Below are 18,271 nucleotides of genomic sequence, written 5' to 3' on the forward strand. Positions count from 1 at the left end.
CTCTGGAAAATATGATCTGTTTGTCTACTCGCCAGAATGTAACAGTTGCTTCTGTTGCCTACAGATTATTTCAAGGATCTTGCTCCACTACAATACTTAATTGCAGCCCTGTGCTACGGCTGAACAGACCAAACCTGCGATCATATACATTCCCATTAGACCCCCACCCCCATATAATCACACTGTGGTTTTCTCAGAGATGTAGCGGCAATCTCCTTTTGCATTGTGTTCTGCAATCCTGAACGTGCTGCCTCAGAATTGTGTGAATGAACATGTATCTCGGAGTTATGTATTGCCTAACTATCGTGATATTCCGAAGTGTTATGCTTTCCCTAATTAGCTTAGTAGTCTCAGTCTTGGTTTTATGAGCATGGCTTAATAAAGAAAAATAAAAATAAAAGCACTTATATCCTTGACGCCATGGGACTTTGCGATGATGTGAGATAAAACATCTTGTGAGAAAACTTCAAGCTGGTCCTGGCAAGCTATCCTAGTGAATCAAATAAAAAGGTTCTGTTCGAAATTCCATACAGATTCCTCGAATTTGACAAGATACACCTGAAGGAGGTCAGAGGTTACACAGACTGAATTACTGTGAGAATAAGTTGGTTGTTTTTGTTTTACGGCATATCAACCCCTTTTGGGTTATTTAATGGCAAATCTAGTTATTTTGAAGAACAATTTCTTAATAATTTGTTTTTTTAGGTCGGTTTCTATTTAACCCATAGTTGGAACCCTAACAGGTACTACCATTCCGGGTCAGAGTGGACCTGGGAGCAATGGCAATTAAACGGTAGCTCCACACTCCCCAAAGCCCGCAAGCTGGCGCCTCACCATCGGATATAGTTTAAGGTCATATTCAGGACCCTGTCAGAATAAAATCGAAGCCGAGAACAGTGGTCTAAATAATACAATATATCTTTTTTATCGTAAAATATAAACTCTTATGATATTTTGTCAATACTAAGATTTATCTTTCGTAAATTTATTGTTTAAAATGCTCGTTCAACCGATGATTACGAGATGAATGAGATTTCTTTTGGATGATAAAATTCTACGGATTTCATAAAACGTTAGACATTAACGTGGAGGATGAAGACGGGATGTAATTTATCAAGAATTCAAATATGATAGGCATTAGAACCGAAGAATCAAAACAGAAATATCAGCATGTTGATGGGGAGGGGAAGCAAGTAAGAATTTGTTTAGAGGTGAGACAAACGTGTTTAAATTTATATGCATAAAAATAACTAGTAGAGACTATCTCTTGCTCTGCAATTTATCTGGAAGATTGAATTTAAACGTTTATTTTGCATTCAAATTAGTGAAGAGAATTCTAATGCTTTTTTCCTGATTCCGATACAATTGTTTTAAAACCTCCAAATATCATGATATAATATATAGTCGTTTTTGGTGATTCTACACTATTGGGACAAGATTTCGGAAATCGTAAAACTGAATTTCACATGAAAACAATGGTATCTACATATTCCTCGTATTTTTAAGATGATTATATCGAAAAATTACGAAAATCGATAAGGTAGAAAATTATTAAAGAAAATAAAAAATTGAATTTGATGAAAACGATCGTAAGACACAGGAGAGTTCAAAAGGGAGGTAATTTTCCATTTCGATTTAAACAAGATGGCCACAATTTTTCACCTGCTAACACGATTAAAGTTAGGTTGGTTTTTTTTTTTTTATAATTCAGTAATATTCAAGTAATTTCGACTGCATAATTTGGGAGCTACCATTGTAATTTATTGACAAAAAAAAAAAAATCAGTAGAAACCATTGTTTTTGATCTGAAAATTCCATTTATCGACTACAAAGTTTCGTCCCAATAGTATAGAAGCACCTCGTTTTGTTTTTGACTTTTTATTATCATAAAAATCCCATGTACATAGATTCTCACAAACACGAAAAAAATAGACATGGGGGAGGGGGTGATGCTAAAGATGTTTGCACAGATTTGGTGTGCGTAATATGTACTTTTATGCATGTAAATATAGTTTCATCGGAAAGAAAAATCGACACCTGTCGATATACTTCACTTACTACTATAGTAAATAAAATACTAAAAAAAAAATAAAAAAAATAGGGCGACAGTTCTTAAGTAATTTGTGGTTGTTTCTGTTTTTACAGGGTTTTTGCATTCATAACTTTTGACTTCATATAACATTCATTTCAACAGCTAACATATTGAACCTTAATGATTTAGCATGCTAAAAATCAAGCTTGATTTTTCTTTTTAATAGAAAAAAGAAATCAGGCTTGATTTTTAGCATGCTAAATCATTCAGTCTGAAGGGTGCATGTTTAGTTATACATGTGAAAATCGATTTCTGACCCAAGGCTCACAAGATGGCAAATTTCCTGTTTTCCAACAAACTTTAAACGATCATAATTTGGTGGCTCATTGCACTACCAAAATAAATTTATCATTATTTATGGTGTGCAAAGATCCATGCAGCAATATTAAAAGGTTTCAGAAATAACAGAAATAAAATTTTGCTTGAGGATATCTGATAAAATTCTATTATGAAGACATTGTTTAAAAGATCTTACAGGAAAACTTTACCAAAAATGAATCACTTGAATTTTATTAATTGATTTTTATGTTGTTCGGTATAAAGGGTCTATGGAATAAAAGCATAAAAGAAAAAAAAAAGGAAATGGTGAATGTCGTGGGATAAGAAAAAGGGTAATCTTGACATATAGTTAACAGCCAAGAAATTGAAAATATATATATATATTATAAGGTAAATTAAAAGCCAAGAACAATGCAAGATTTTTTTTTTTATTATATAGAGTAAAATTAAATGAAAACAAAAGAAATTTTTTTCTTTTTCACACAAATTTTAACTCTAAACAACAGTAAATTTTTTTTTCCTGTTGTATTCAATGGTGTTATAAATCTCAATATATTTCAGACCTATTAGTCCCTTTTCAAGAGAAGACAGCGCTGTCTTCTCTTGAAAAGGGACTAATACTCCTGACTAACCCAACAAGCAGCAAAATCCCACTCCTTCGCAGTAGATGTCCATTGATGCTGGAAAGCCTTCTGCTCTAAAAGCTCTCCCCCCTTCAAACTGTTAAACTTTGGAATTCTTTCCCTATATCCCGGCTGTACTAACTAAACAGCCATCTCACTGCTCAACTTCCTACTTAGTGTGCTCCTGTAGGCATATTCCCTAAGTCACAATATGTCTTGATAGAAATTTGCATTGTTTTAGATGAGTACGAGTAAAAAAAAAAAAAAAAAAAGTAAAAAGTTTCCACAATTTCAAATTATACAGGTTGGTAGGAAATTTTTATGTATTTGGTGAAAGTTAATTTTTTTTTTTTTTTTTTTTTGATTCATTGGTTGTTAACTGCCTGCAAAATTACCAAATTGATATTTTAAACACACATTAACAATAGATTATCTGTTAAAGTTTAATCTCATCTAAGAGGGATTAAAAAAAAATGATAGCTTTTAACAGTATTTACATGTCTTGAGTTAAATTACAAAAAAAAAAAAAAAAAAAAAAATAAAATTTGAAAAAAGAAAAAAGAATTTGAAAAAAGAAAATAAAAATTTTTTGGAGTTATTTTTTTTTTATTTTGCATACAGAGGTAACAATTTCACTGGTTTGTGCAGACAATCTCCAGAAAAAAATTAAGTAAAAGAAAAAATATATAATTTCCAATTCTTAGTCTTTATTTTTCAGAATTTCTATGATTTCTCTCATTAAAATATACGTCTTTTTTTTTTTTCTGTAATATGTATACACATATTTAGCAAAGTGGCCCTTCTTATTTGCATTCTGTTTTATTATTAAATAAAATTTGTGAGAGTGATAGTGGTGCAATGGATACCGGTACAGACTTTGGGCTTGGCATGCCAGGTTAAATTTCCATCGGGGGATTGTTGTGTCACTTGCACTAAATACCCTTTGGAAAAGGTATGAATCTATCTATTCAACCCAACTTTCTAGCTACAAGTGAAATGGTAGATGGGGGAAAACTAGACTCTGCATTTGGTAGGGCAACTAATCTAAGAGAAGGAAAACTCTATAATAACAACTGCGACCTGGTAGGTCGGACACATGACACGTGATGTTGCCTGGTAAAGAAAAAGTGCAGTTGATGCTTGTGTAACACTTGCTTCTCTCAAAAACTCCTCACCATGTGAGCATTCTTTTTTAGTATCTACTGTCTCTTAAGACAACACAAGGCTATAACGAAACATTTATTACTAGATTTAAACAATGTCAGGTCAAGAGAGCAGTTATAGATTGTGCAACCCTTGCTTCTCTATAAAATCATCAATCCTGCCCGGACACTCTTTTAGAATGGATCCATTATCTCAGGAGATAGACACAGTGCCTAAAATAACAGTTGTCACGACTAGGTCAGGAGAAGTGCGCTTAGTAATTGCACAATCCTTGCTTCACTAAACTTCTTATCATATAAGCAACTTTTCAGAGAGTGTTGCTTGACTAAAGATTGAATGCAACCTGTTAAACATTTATGGCTGGATAGCCAACCTTTGCGTTTCCACAACTATTTCTACACAATACAAATAGGTGACGATAGCATATTTACATAAAAAAAAAAATTTTTTGTTACTTTACTAAACAGTTAAAAGATTTTCTTTTTGATATCTACATCTGTCCATTGCAAAATTGTTACCGTGCAACGTCTGACCCATATCGGCATCGGAAAAACACTGTCCGGCACAGCATGCAAAGTTTAAGAGATCTAAATCGTGCCTTCTCATCTAACAATCAAATCACGGTAACCTACGCAAAAAAATTTTTTTTTTTTTCTTTTTCGTCATCTTTTACTACGCTTACACAAAAAGAGGGACAAAAAAATAAATTTTTGTAGCAGTAATCAGTTCTGTTTTTTGGTGTTTCTTCAATTAATTACCAAACAATTCTGTTTAAGAACTGGAAAAACGATTCTAATTTTATGCATTTTAACAAAAAACATTAACATAACATGGTCAACTCGACATGAATTTCCATACAAAAATGAAACTTTTTTTTATACTAATATAGTGCATATACATTTTTTTTTTTTTTTTTTTTTTTTTTTGTTCATGCTATTGTTTGCATTAAATCCCTGGGTATCTAAATTTTTTACTGTTGAGTTGAAACTTTGTAGTGACAAAAAATTGATTAGAATACACAAATTGAAAGGGAAAAGTCATTTTATTTTAAAGTCAGGTTAGTGGCTTAAACATCATGGAACAAATTGAATTTTAGCAAATTTCTAAGAGAGTTTCACAATTCTCAGAAAAAACTTGAATATAAATAAACTAGACTTTTTAAAAACGGGAAAAATTATAACCTGTTGATTTAGCATCGAACAGATACCATAATACTTAGTTCGCTGCACCTTATAACAAGGTTGTACAGTTTAATCAAGACATTAAGAAGTGAAAATATCGAAAAAAAAATTATAATGTATGTATCCGTTTTGAACTGAAGTTCTCCCAGAGAGAAAAAAAAATCAATTAATTTGATCAAATAGTTTTTTTTTTTTTTTTTTTTTTACAGCAAAAAAAAAAAAACGTTTTTATGACAGCGTGCTGCAGGCAGACATGTTAGGATTTTTAGAACGCACCATGGGGAGATAACTCAGTCTAAAGCGCCGACACTTCCCTTTCTCATCTTAAATAATAGATTTTCTTCCTAAAAATCAAAACATGGCTACCTTTTGATCGGTATCATAATAAATTGTCTTTTTGCTGTAAAAAAAAAAAAAATACTTGTTCAAATTAAGTGGAAAATTTTTTTTTTTTTTAGAACTTAATTTCATAACGGATACGTACAATATAACGTTTTTTTTTCAATATTTTCAGGTTTTAATTTTTTGATTAAACTGCACAAGTACCACAAGGCTAAAATTCACATATGGTAAGGTGCAAAGCAGTTCTAACAAAAAGTTAATTAATCAACCGAGAACTGCAACACTCTATACAAAAGCATACAAGATATCAATGGATACACACTCAAGAGTCAAAACAATAAGAATATGCTGTTGTCCTAGCCCTAATAATTATGCAGTAAGCAGTATTATTTTATATTATCTCATAGATTTTAAAAAGAAATTATTTGATGTCCAATGGAACAGTTGTACCTAATATGTTAATATCATTAAACAAACAATTATTTAATCAGCGGGGCTGGATATAATACCACAAAGTGAAAAATGAGACTAGTTTGTGTTATTCTTTGCTCATTTCCAGCCCCGTGGACTGAATAATCACTTGTTTAGTAATATTTGTGCAAACAAAAGCATCAACAACAAAAAGGTAGTAAATTAATGTATAACACATTGTACGTGGCCAGAAATAAACTTCTAATATTAAAATCGTAAAACTACTGAAAGTACATAAACTATTTTAGTTATCCAGCTCTCCTGAACATTTACCCAGTCTAATTATGCTAAACAATTACAATATCATTTCTTAATCTTTTTCATTGTTATTATTTTTTTTTTTAATTCCTTTCTCAACACTCAAGTTTTATTGAAAAAAAAAAAAAGTAAAATTTCTTTTCCCCACCCTCAAAGATTTTCTATTTTTCTTAACATAAGTATGAAACAATTCCAAGCACCATTCGGATATTTACCCAGAAACTGTTATGCAAGCATAATAACTTATTTGTACTATAGCTGTAGATTTAGATCAAATTTCTTTTTTATTTGACAGTTTCTGTGTAAATGCAAATTTGGAATGGAGAAAAAAAAAGGAAAAAAAAAGATGGCACCAGAATTCATTATAGTTGCATAGCAATAAAAATTGGTAATCTTAAATGCAAACTAAAAAAAATAAAAATAAAGACTTGCTTGCTTTCAATAAAACTTGAAATATTTTTCTACACGCTAACAAGTCTGCATAACAAAGTTAGAATCGTATTTACAGATCTTAGACTGTTAATACAAAAAAAAAATTTAAAAAAAAAAAAAGCAATGTTTTTGTTTTTATCTAGTTAATCTATACAGTAGACAAAAACAATGAACCTAATTTTTTCAAAACCTCTCCCTGCCCTATTTAGATGAGGCGGGAAGTAAGGAAAACTGTATTCCGCTATTCACAGAATCAAACTACACACGGTTTACTCGGTTTTTGTGGCTTATGTTACACGCATTTACATATCAATCTATCCGAGACGTCATATCAACTTTTTTTGCAGACATAAATTTATTTATGGAAATATTATTGACTACACATGTGCATACACGGTTCAAATATGACAAGTATCACCTGGCCATTATACATTTATTGAACACAATGTTATCCACATTGCTTTCGGTAAATGTATAATGGCCTAATGATACTAGATTTTGAATAAAGTCACACCTGAAACATGTACACACATGTATAGCTAATGTTTCTACAAATAAAAATAATATATTCTATAATACAACTCTACTTGTTATTGAGCACTATTTTATAAACATTGGAGTTTCATTGGATTAACATTTAGGAAACAACGATACAAGTACTTTGTGTGTGTATATGTATGTATATATATATATATACACACACACACACACACTAGGTCTGTATGTGTGTGTACATACACAGAAAATCTCTAAAAGTCTGCAACTGGAAGAAAAAAAAATACAGTGTACAAAAAACATTTTGAATAGCATTATTTTTTCTTTGGCAAGTAAGTGGAGGGGGGGGGGGTGAGCTTCTTGCTGTAAAACATTTTTTTTATTATTGTTCTGAATATCGACAACCATTGAAGGGGGAAAAAAAAAAAAAAAACTGGTATAAGGAATTTTCGAATCACATTTTCCTTACAACATTCACATTGTGTGTATGCGTACATATATATTATATATAATTAATAGATCATAATATATATAAGAAATAAATCAAAGAAAAAAATGTTATATATATATATATATATATATATATAGAAAACATTTTTAATTTATTAATTATATATGAATTGATTTTTAATTATATATTTTTTTACTTGATTTATTGTAATATAAAATCTACATTTTTCATGATTCAATACAATGAATCATATATATATATATGATTCAATATGTGTGTGTGTGTGTATATATATATATATATATATATATATATATATATAATTTTCTTGATTTATTTTAATATGTACACAAAAATTTTACTTTCTTTGTGATTTATGGCAATGTATTCTATAAATTATTTTTTCTTGACATTGTAATATGTACGTATATATTACTTTTTTGTTATATATATATATATATATACATACATACACACACCATCTTAAAAAAAAAAAAATGCTCTCCATACACAATGAGTACAGTGACAAGGCCACTTTCAGTGCATTAAGCACCTTGCATAAAGTGCACATTCTATATATAAACAGCTGCACTTTTTTTTATTTTATTTGTCCCGATTGCAAATTGATTTATTAGTAATTGTCATTTGGGAAATATGTTTTCCCTCTGCACTCCTCCCCCCCCTCCTTCGAATTGTCACTTTGTACAACAACAACATTTTAGTCTGACTAGTACTAGGGTTGGGGGTGTGGGGCAGGGATAGAGTTGTGAGAGGGAGCGTGAGGAAGAGGTCGTCGTCTGTTTTAACAATCCAAAACCGGTTTGGATTTGTACTTTTTTTTTTTTCTTTTTTTGTAAATGAGGTTAATTTGCATATTTCATTTATTTTAGTTCAGTTTTTTTTTTTTTTTTTTTCCTTCCTCTTTCATCCCTCACCACTCCAGGAGTGTGTGTGTATCGCGAACAAAATTTAAAAAATGTCAGGGCATCTTGACCAATCTCTCTGCCAATAATCCTTGTTGAAGATCCAGTCTTCCTTGCCTGTGGTTGGATTCGTACCGTAATGGAACCATCTGGAATAGAGAAAAAAAAAAAAAAATGATCAAAAACAAGAAAATTTTTTTTTTGTGTTGTCTGATTCGTCATATTTAAACAAATCAAGTGGATACTTTTTATTTTTGTCTACATCCAGCCCCCCCACCTCCTCCTCCCCATCTTTTAAAAAAAAATTTTATCATCTTAATTTTGTCGTTTGGATGTATACTATTTCAAATCATGTCTACACAGGACTATGTGAGTCTGTTCACATTCCATTTAAACTTCTGCATGTTAGTACAGCCAAGGAAGCAGGAAGGGAATTCCAAAGTCTAGGGAAGAAACTAACAGCGTAGAAAGCTATCCAGCATCTAGGAACCTCTACAATGAAAAGCTGGGATTCTACTGTTTGAGGATTTAATTGAGAGTATGGACGTCAAGGAGGCACAATGAGTTCATCAGATCACATTCCATTAAAGTATTTATAAAATAGGCACAAGGATGTGACATTGTGGTGATGGGACAGCGGTTGGAGCTTGGCCAACAGTGCAGAATCTATTAGATGTGAGACTCTAGTAGGCCCTGTCTAAGAGTGAGAACTAGTGATAGATGCAACAGCCCAGGTGTGGTAACAATACTTTATGCATGGGCGAATAAGGTTTTTGTAAAGGTACAGGATACTCTCTCAGGTGTGAGTAATCTTCTAGTACGGTAGAGAGAGCCCACCTTCCTCGCAGCAGCCTTGGCAATTACCTCAATGTGTTTGTTCCAATTCATGTTGCCTAAGGAGTTAGAATGAGGTTTTTTTAAATTTCTTTTATTACATTTTCACCCCAAACAAGGCACATTGCCACTTTGGTGTAGGGGGGGGGCTACTATCAGGGGCAACAACTACTAGGGTACTATGTAGGGATTTGGGCAGCAAGATGTCGGTTCACGTTACACTTGAACTTCTGCACGTCAGTACAGTCGGGGAAGCAGAGACCTGGAATGGAATTCCAAAGTCTAGCGGTTCTGGGGAAGAAACTACTGAAGTAGAAAGATCTTTTACATCTAGGGATCTCTACTATGTACCTATTTACAATGCCTCCCCACGGGGCAGAGTTAGACACCAGGGTCATTTTTTTAACGTGGAGAAAAGGTACAAAAAATAAAAATTGTCTTAGTCGTGAAGGATTTCTCCTCCACTGAAAGAGAACGAGAAATGGAAGTGCCGCATCTGAAGAACAGATACTACACTTTGATCTTGGCCAAAAGGCTGCCTGTCGGGTTTGTCGGGAGTGTTTACGTCGTGGGGGCACAAGTGCTTGCAGTTCGTCAAAGCATTCACCATTAAGTACATTCAGATAATGTATCATTAGCCAAAGCGATCTGTGGTTGTAAAAGTTTCTCCTAGTTATTAATATGCATAGGTGAATGATGGCTTTATAGAGATACAGGATATTCTCGGTAATTTTTTTAGCAGCCCACTTCTTTGGAACAGCCTGGGCAATATCCTTAATGTATTTTTTTTTATTTATGTTACCTGTGAATGTTAAGACAAGGAGTTTGAACGATAAGCTCTCCGATAGGGTGTTATTAAGCATGGCTATCAATGGTTGAGAACGTTCCTTATAATTGTTAAAGGAAAAAAGTTTAGTCTTAATAGTATTAAATTAATGGGGGGGGGGCAACACTAAAATCAAAGTTTGTGTTTAACTCTGCCCTCTTGGAAAGGCAAGTAAATAGGGAACACTAAGTGAATAATATTTTTACTGAAATTAAAAAAAAAAAAAAAAAATATCTCTAAAAATGTGTTTAATGGCTTTATGGCATATCAAACTTTTTTGGAGTTATTTAATAACAAACCCAATTCTTTTGGTAAAAGCTATATTTCCCCATCTCTTCTGAACAGTAGCCCAGTCTAATAAAACCAAACCAGCAGTCACCATATCCTTTCAGAGTTTTTTTTTTTTTTTTCCATCCATTTCTTTGCACACTAAATTTTATTTATATAAAATAAATCTAAACTTATAAATCTAAAGTTCATTGATATGTAAAAATTATTCTTAAAATGAATTTAAAAGATATGAAGTTCAAATCTGTAAACTAAAAAGCTCAGTTTACTAAAGAAACAGGGCTTTATCAACACTGCTGAGGAGCCATAATCTAAATATACTGTTTCGTTTTTCAATCCCCGAAATATTGTTTCATGGTAAATAACTGTTGATTCCTTATTGCAAATTCAAGAAAGCAAGTTGATTCAGCGATTGCAGAAGATTAAATGACTTACTAACAAAATAATTTTTCAACGAAGGACTAAAAATTAAATAATAAATTTTTTTTTATAGTTTTCAAGGTTAAAAGCGTTTCCAAAACTATATATATATGCATATATCTATACTCCTATAAATTTGGGAGGGTTTTTTTTTTTTGTGTATTGATATTCATATTAAAAACCCTTTTTTCTATTTTAAAATAAATATTTTAAATAAAGAAAATACAACTTTGTTATATATGGGTCATGGAATTGCATTCATCTGCAAAAGATCAAGCTAATTTGCATATTCTTTTAAACATTTATTTTAATTAATTCTCTATTAGTTTTTTTCAGTTTTCTTATGGGATGATCATCTTTAGTTAACTATTACGTGCAATTATATTCATGCTGATATTCTACATGATTTATACTTGCGTAATATTTGCATAAAAATGTTATAGTAAACACAAATCTGTTTCTGTATATATTGATGTATGCGTATATATATATATTTGTTTAAAAAATTTGCCTACCAAACTCCTCTGTCATGAAACTTCAAATATAGGATATTCGAATCAATGCAAAACTTAATATTTGAGTTTTAGCCGGGGAAAATCAGTGCAAAAGTGTAGAAATAAAGAAAAAAATGGAATTGGCTAGGTGATGGTCGAACGACAGCATTACAAATATGCATGCGTAACGTAATAGCTATTTGCTCATGTTTTGATTTTTAGCCTTGCAGCAAACATTTCTTCATAGCTCAGGCATTAACATCAAAGGAAAAAGTAAATCATAAGCTAAAGGTTTTGGTTTCGATTCTCAGTGGTAGCGCACAAGTCATTTTTTTTTTTTTTTTTTTTTTTTAAATTTTTAAATAATTACTATATATTGGGTCCAATATAATAAATACGAAATCTGCATTAATCAACATATCGTATTTAAGCGTATTTTACAACCAAGCAATGCTGGGCGGTCTACTAATATATATTATATAAATTAAAAATACTCAAAGCTGTCTATATCAAACCTCAACCACCTACAATTAATAACGTTACATATGAAACCAGTGACAACATTTTAAAATGCTTAACATAATACAGTTTTATCCTGTGACGCAAATTCTGGCATTATGGAATTTAAATTGTTAGTGTCTTTCCTGGCATCTGACCGACTTGAAACATCTGTTTCACAGCTACATTTTGACATTCTCTTTTCTTCAAATTAGTTATTCATTTGCCTTCCACCTGATGATTAGTTGACAAAAAAAAAATCAAAAACCTATGTGATACATATCAAGCTGATTTTAATTTTTTTGTTTTGATTTTAACACAAAAAAGAAAAAAAGATAAGAAAAAAATCGAAAACTAAAAAGAGCATAATCAAGCAAAAAGTTTCCGTCATTTTTAACATTTGCTTAAATGAAAAAATACTGCCTAAATAAATAATAACAATTCATATGTATCTTTTTAGGCTAACAAAACTAAAATATCACAAGTAGAATTTCTTAGTAAAAACAAAGTTTCAAAATGAAATTTCAAAATTGAAAACAGTTTTAATATATTTTATTTCCATTAGCTAAAAAGTTTTAAGAGAGTAAGGGAACAACAGCATATGATTTGTTTTACGTTTCCTGGCCCGTGCTTTATGAACATGTTCAATCCATTCACAATGCACACACAAAACAAAAAAAGCCATAGATGCAGAAAACTTACACCGGAGTCCATTCCTCTTTCTTCTTCTTCCGGTCCCTCCGAGCTGATCTTTGTTTCTCCTCCAACCGGTTTTTCTCCAAGGCAGCAGTGTCTATGGAAAAACAAGAAACACCAACTCAGTATGCATCATTGTACACAAAGACAACTGACACACTTAAGGCAATAACCATTCTAAACTCCTTATTGACAGTTTAGAGAGTGACACTTGGATACAACAAAGACACAAGAAAAAAAAGTGGATCAAATAGATTTGAGGCACCCTGGAGTAAGCATCAACCAAAAGGACACATTTTGCTTCAAAACAGATTTTTTTTTTAAACTTTAATTTGAAACAAACAAAAAAAAGGTTCAATTTACAAAACGTTTCACTAACAATCTGAAAAACTATTTACAAGCAATACATAGACTTTTAATCTATATTACAGGGTGACCTAAAATAACGGGCCCCAACACTAATTAGGGCCCCGTTTCTTAGTGTTTTACCTGAATGAAATCAAACTTTGGCCATAACTAGTTTATTATATTCAAAACATCACATCAAAACACTAGGGTCTTTGACCTTTTTTCTCCGTTCTACAGCATATGTTCTAGATGGCCTCCATTTAGCTCCTTTTTTTTTTTTTTTTTGGAGTCACCCTGTATAAATCTCACCTGTCTGTTTGAATGTACATATGTATGTTTGTATGTCAGCCTAAAACTTTCAGCAGAGATGACAGATTTTCACGAGATCGGTATCATTTTGAAGCTCGACCCTTCAGATGACAAATATCGGAAAATTGGCCCAAAACATTAATTCCTTCACCCTCAACTGACAGTTTTCTACAAGGATGGTCAGTTTTTTTTTTTTTTTGCTGATATTTTTTGCAAGTCATTCAACCCTCGCATCCATGACGTTGCATAAAAAGCGTTATTTCGACTGCCTGTGATGTCACAACTGCAGTAGGCACATCGATAAGACGTTTTTTTTGTATCTCCTTTTCCTCTGCTGCATTACGGGTCCAAGCCTGCTTAATACTCCTATTTTTTTTTTTTTTTGCTCAGCCAACACCCTTACACACACACATCCATTTGGAGCCTGCCTTCCTACTACAACTTTTTTTTTTTATTTTGCTCAACACTACTACAAACACCCGGGCAACGCCGGGCACCAAGCTCAGTTTAAAATTAAAAGAAGTTTTGTAAATAAACGTGTTGCTAAATTTAATGTTTCACAGAATATTTTTTTAAATATATTTAAATATTGGATTGTATTACAACCGAAATTTTTGTTCATACTTTCTTTCTACATTACTATCAGCCTTCATACTTGAAATTTTTTTTTTTTTTTAAATGTTGTATGCTCGGTTGTAGATCTCACTTGAATTTCTATTTAAAGAAATTCCTGTAGCATAAAAAAATTGTACCATTTTCTTTTAACAAATGTTTTGTAAATAAAATTATGCATCTTTTACAATTATAAGTAAATATAATCTATTATATAAAGATAAAACTTGATAAACACACAAAAAATATTCACAAAGCTGATTTTTTTTTTTTTTTTAAATCAGCATAAACTGATTCGTATCATTTGGATTCATCAAACTACTGTTATTATCTTGATTGTCATTTTCACAACGTTTTAGTTAATGTAACCTTTGACCTTCTTCAGGTGTATCTTGTCAAACTTGGGAATGTTTCTTTTGAACTTTGGAATTCGAACGGGACCCTTTTACTTCATGAGGGTAGCAAATCAATTGCAAAAGTGATATAAGGTTGAAGGTTCAATTCTCCATGCAGGCGACCAAAAAATAAAATTGCGAATTACGTAGGACCTCTATCCAGTCATGGCTGACAGAACAAGAGCATGCTACCTCCATGAAGTAAATTAAGGGTTCCATTTTAAATTCTGTCCAAATTCCCGAGTTTGGCAGAAATATTCCAGAGTTCAACAAGATACACCAGAAGAAGGTCAGAGGTTATATTGATCGAAACGTTGTGAAAAATGACACACAAGGTAAGAACAGTAGTTTGATGAATCTAAATAGTGTGAATAACCAATCCTCATCTCAAAAATTGAGAAATGTAAAAAATCCGGATGTATAATATATAAAATTAAAATTGGGAAAGAGAAAGAAGTTATACTGCACTTTTACTCCAGGTAATGCAGTAAAATTGAAAATTTCAATAAACACTCCAAACTCTCCTAATAAACAAACAAAAAACATTTGAAGGTTTCTGTGGATCCTAGTAGGGAATCCCTGTGTTAAATAAACAAACCGTTTTAGTAATACTTTAAGGTAACATTTTATTTATGTCTTGATCTTGGATGTGGATATGTAAAAAATAATGGAAAAAATGTAATTTTCTACATTGAGCTAGAGCAAGGAGAAAGTGGAAAATTTCATTAGAAGTTAAAGAGTAGAATTATGGTTACATGTCAGAATAAAATGTTATGACAATAAAATACAGAGAACAACATTTGAAATGATGTGAAACGGAAAAGAATGAAGATGAGGGTAGCAGAGTTTAAAATCTGCAATTGGTTTGGAGATAATATTTAGATGAGGTTTTAACATCAGGGAGTTTAAAGGAGTTTTTAATTTAATTATTAATTCATTAATTGAACTTTTCTCATTGTACAATGGTTCTGTATTCAATTATAGTTAATTCATAGGCTTTTCAGGGACAAACAATATCAATAAAAAAAAATCTCCAACACTTTCCACATTTAAAGAAAAAAAAAAAAATGGTGTCAATGTAAAAGTGAACCTTGGATTTAGCGCAAACTTTGTGGCATATATTCTTCCTAGGATTTCAAACAAAAAATTGAATTCAAACAAAATTGTGTAAGTCAAGCCACACAATAGTGAAATGCTTGCAAAGAAGAACAAAAAAGTGGGAAGACCTGAAGAATGTTGCCCCCCCTTCTCTATTTTTTATTGATTTATTTATTTTTTTAAACAATTTTTTCAGTGAATTATTCATCGAATGGACACTTGTCTACCAGATTATCCAAGAAAAAAAATGGAAAAAGTCAGTATTTACATATTTGTAAGGGATGTTCAGTTTCTAATGCAACGGTCTTGTAAATAGATCACCCATTTTAGAACCACCCAATGTTTTTAGGCCAAATTTAACAAATTTAGCCTTTTTTTTAAGTAGTTTAGCATTTTTTAAGATTTCGTTTTTTTTTTTTAAATAATCTTTAAAAAAAGACTAAATGTGCAAATATTGACTTTTTCATTTTTTTTTTTTTTTTAAATAATTTGGTAGATTAGTGTCTATTCGATAATAATTCGCTGGAAAAATTGAAAAAGATAATAGAAATGGGGGCAAGATTCTTCAGGTCCGTCAAAAAAGTGAAAGCGATATTTGGTTCTTAATGTTGTCCAATCTTAATGGTTGCTTTTTTTTTTCTCCCCCCCCCCCCACGTTTTGGCTGTTGTATCTTTTGGCTTTCCACCACAGGTACTGTTTCTTACAGTTGGTAACCTGCTTAGACTTTCCATGACAAATTAGGGACGTTGATCAAGCCATATTTTAGAGAATTCTACCTGTGGGTTGTTAGTCCAATTCATGAGGAAGGAATTTGAGAAAAATATTTATATCATATAGGTTATAGTTTTTTTTTTTAAATGTAAATCGCTCCAGACAAGGCACTAAGTCACTTGATGTAAGTAGCTAAAAAAAAACACACACACACACACACAAGGTCTACATGTTAACTTTCCATAGCATTTCTCCAAGTTTTTAACTTAAGGTCCGCAATTAAATATCATGAAGACCAAAGTGTTGGTTAGTGGTTGTAGTGTTGGAATGGCTTTATAAAGAGGAAATTTCCTCTGTCCAGTTGGGGGGGGGGGGGCGGCAGGTGCGTTCAATCTTAATGGTACCTTTAAATGATAAACTGCTTCTCATATCGATGTCTTCGTTTAGTCTCGAAAGACAAAGGATACCCCCTGTGGGGGCAGCTGCACTGGAGTTGCACAATCTCCAACCACACCTCTCCTAAATCGGCACTGCTTGAGTTCAGTGGCAAGGAGAAGTCCACTGGAAACAATGCGAAGATAAGCAGAGAGTAAACTGCTTCTGTGTAAGATGTAACAGATAGATGAGAAAGTATATTTGGACAGCAAAATTATTGATCTTGTTCAAAGGCTTTGTTACCTTGGTGATATCACTGGAGCACAAGGAGGAGCAGGTGCTAGTGCCATTACAAGAATCAGAGGAGTAGATGGAATAATTCAGAGAACTTCTGCCATTACAAACCAGCAGAGCATGACGACTAAGAGAAGAGTCTATCAGGTATGTATACACAGCATGATGATGTATTGAAGTAAAACCTGGCCAGTGAGAGTTAAAGATATGTGTTGCATGGAGAGAAATATATGAATGATACGACAGGTGTAATGCTTAGATTCGTTGAACCCAAAGAAAAGTTAACTCTCGACAGTATAGGAGGATGTGTGCAGAACAGTAGACTTTGATGGTATGGTCACATTGAAAGAATAGATGAGTATTATGAAGCGTATATATATATATATATATATATATATATATATATATATATATATATATACACACACACACACAGGCACATACATACTCAACTGTATAGTCTGCATAATTTGATGTATTACATAAATATCAATGTGTTTTATTTGAATCAAACATGTTTTGTCTACCCAGTTACTTCAATCACTATGTATGTATGTATGTGTGTGTGTGTGTGTGTGTAATCTTGTGTTTGGATGTATGTGTGTGTGTGTGTGTCTCTAATCTTGTGTGTGGATGTATGTGTGTGTGTAATCTTGTGTGTGTATGGATGTATGTGTATGCAATCTTGTGTGTGTATAGATAATCTTGTATGTCTGTGTGTATATAGAATATCACAGATTAGTTCACACCAACATGGTGCCATAAGTTTCAAGACTTGAGGATAGACCTACATTAAAAATGGTGTTGTAAGTTTTATTTATGAATAACTGTTTTTTTTTTTTTTTTTTTTTTTTTTTTTTCAGCCATATTTGATCAATATGTCAGCTAGGGGTAGGGATCTAAACAAGCACCAAAACACCGCTTTTTTTTTTTTTTTTAATGAGAAAATCTATGTGAGATGCATAACGGAGGAAAATATAAAGTTAAAAAGAAAATAATAAAAATAAAGAGTTTATCGAAGACAATGGTGACTGCACAAAAATGCTTTTCATACAGAATGAATTTTAAAAAAGAAAAAATCTACATCCAAACATCATGCACGGATTTTATCAGATCGAGAGACACAAAAGACATGCATCTTTTAATAATAAAATAATTTTGTTGAGTGAAGAATATTTTGTGAAAAAAATAAAGTAAAAAGATCACAACATAATCTGAAAAAAAAAAAAAAAAAAAAAAAAAAAAATGAAGAATAAAAGAAACTAACACGCACACGCATTGCTTCAAGAAGGGAGGTAATCTACGATTTCAAGTGCAACTCAAGGGAGGTAAATCATGAAAACCAGAATGCAAACAAATAA

At 31.8% G+C, this 18,271-nt stretch overlaps 1 protein-coding gene across 4 annotated transcripts in view; it reads right to left on the minus strand.

Annotated features, from left to right (window-relative positions):
* Positions 1-8,708: 8,708 nt before the first annotated feature.
* LOC145279943 (oxysterol-binding protein-related protein 1-like) overlaps positions 8,709-18,271 on the minus strand; it is a 493,074-nt gene continuing 483,511 nt past the window's right edge. For all 4 annotated transcript variants that reach the window (XM_080131542.1, XM_080131540.1, XM_080131541.1 and 1 more), the window contains 2 exons: positions 12,774-12,864; positions 8,709-8,860 (listed from right to left, as the gene is read on the minus strand). In XM_080131542.1, coding sequence (XP_079987668.1) covers positions 8,758-8,860; positions 12,774-12,864 — 194 coding nt within the window. In that variant the 3' untranslated portion in view covers positions 8,709-8,757. The remainder of the gene's footprint in view (positions 8,861-12,773; positions 12,865-18,271) is intronic.

This window comes from Euprymna scolopes, chromosome 7, assembly GCF_053919585.1.
Source record: "Euprymna scolopes isolate OS-2025 chromosome 7, ASM5391958v1, whole genome shotgun sequence".
Classification (NCBI taxonomy): domain Eukaryota; kingdom Metazoa; phylum Mollusca; class Cephalopoda; order Sepiida; family Sepiolidae; genus Euprymna; species Euprymna scolopes.